This window comes from Piliocolobus tephrosceles, chromosome 12 (genome assembly GCF_002776525.5).
Source record: "Piliocolobus tephrosceles isolate RC106 chromosome 12, ASM277652v3, whole genome shotgun sequence".
NCBI lineage: Eukaryota > Metazoa > Chordata > Mammalia > Primates > Cercopithecidae > Piliocolobus > Piliocolobus tephrosceles.
This window is the reverse complement of record NC_045445.1, coordinates 100,843,811-100,844,866: the sequence shown is the minus strand read 5'-3', so window position 1 is coordinate 100,844,866 and position 1,056 is coordinate 100,843,811. Positions and strand designations below refer to the sequence as shown.

Below are 1,056 nucleotides of genomic sequence, written 5' to 3'. Positions count from 1 at the left end.
AGTGAAAACCCGTTTCTACTAAAAATACCAGCATTAGCTGGGCGTGGTGGCGGGCGCCTGTAATCCCAGCCACTAGGGAGGCTGACGCAGGAGAATTGCTTGAACCTGGGAGGCGGAGGTTGCTGTGAGCAGAGATTGCACCATTCCACTGCAGCCTGGGTGACGAGAGTGAAACTCCATCTCAAAAAAAAAAAGAAAAGAAAATACATAACATTATTAAGATTGAACCATTTTTTTTCTGGAAAGAAGAGGCTAAAAGCTTCCCAACAGAAGAATTTAAGAGGGATATTTCATCTAAGAGTGGAAAAAAAAAAAGAAGGCAGAAGAAAGGACCGGCCAATTTCCTTTCATTTAGATTATCAGCTTTCCAGGTTTCCTGCCCTCACAGTCACCCACCAGGTCCCCTTGAACATGCCCATCACCTGCCCACCCCATGGGCCTTAAGCACCCTTAAGCACTGCCCCGGTTCTACTTCTCCTAAACCCAGATCTGCCTTGAACTTGAACTGAGGTGTAAGCTGGCTGAGTAGCAAGTGAAGCACCTGGTAGAGCCACTCAAGAAGAGACCCTAAGCTCATTAATTTGGCTCCAAATTTGATCATTTCATAATCCACCTTGGCTAATGCTCTGGGGATGCTGAACATTGTGGCATGAATGTGGGATGACACTGATGATACGGATACTGTCCTTTTAGGATTTCTTGGCGTCCCTGTGGAGCCATTGAGCCTTACCCCTTACTGGAGGCTGCAGGACCCTCTACACACAGACAGCTGTCCAGCACGGAAGGTGGCCTGAGGCCCAGGGTGAACATGCCAGCTAATGGGACATCACTCCAGGGATTCCCTGCCCTGATTCCGGGAGAACCTGGCAGATCTTTTGAGGTAAGGAGGAGGATCCTATTTTTTTTTTCTTTCTATATGTTGTTTTAGTTTATCTATTTTTTTTTTTTTTTTTTTTTTTTTGGGGTTTTTCCTCTTTTCCCCGGGTTGGGGGGGTGGGGCCAATCTCCGCTCACCGCCCGCCCCCGCCCCCCGGGTTATTGCATTCTCCTTCCCCC

At 48.0% G+C, this 1,056-nt stretch overlaps 1 protein-coding gene across 1 annotated transcript in view; it reads left to right on the top strand.

Annotated features, from left to right (window-relative positions):
- Positions 1 to 699: 699 nt before the first annotated feature.
- Positions 700 to 1,056, top strand: part of ZNF157 (zinc finger protein 157) — a 50,039-nt gene continuing 49,682 nt past the window's right edge. The window contains exon 1 of the mRNA XM_026451541.2: positions 700 to 880. Coding sequence (XP_026307326.1) covers positions 809 to 880 — 72 coding nt within the window. The 5' untranslated portion in view covers positions 700 to 808. The remainder of the gene's footprint in view (positions 881 to 1,056) is intronic.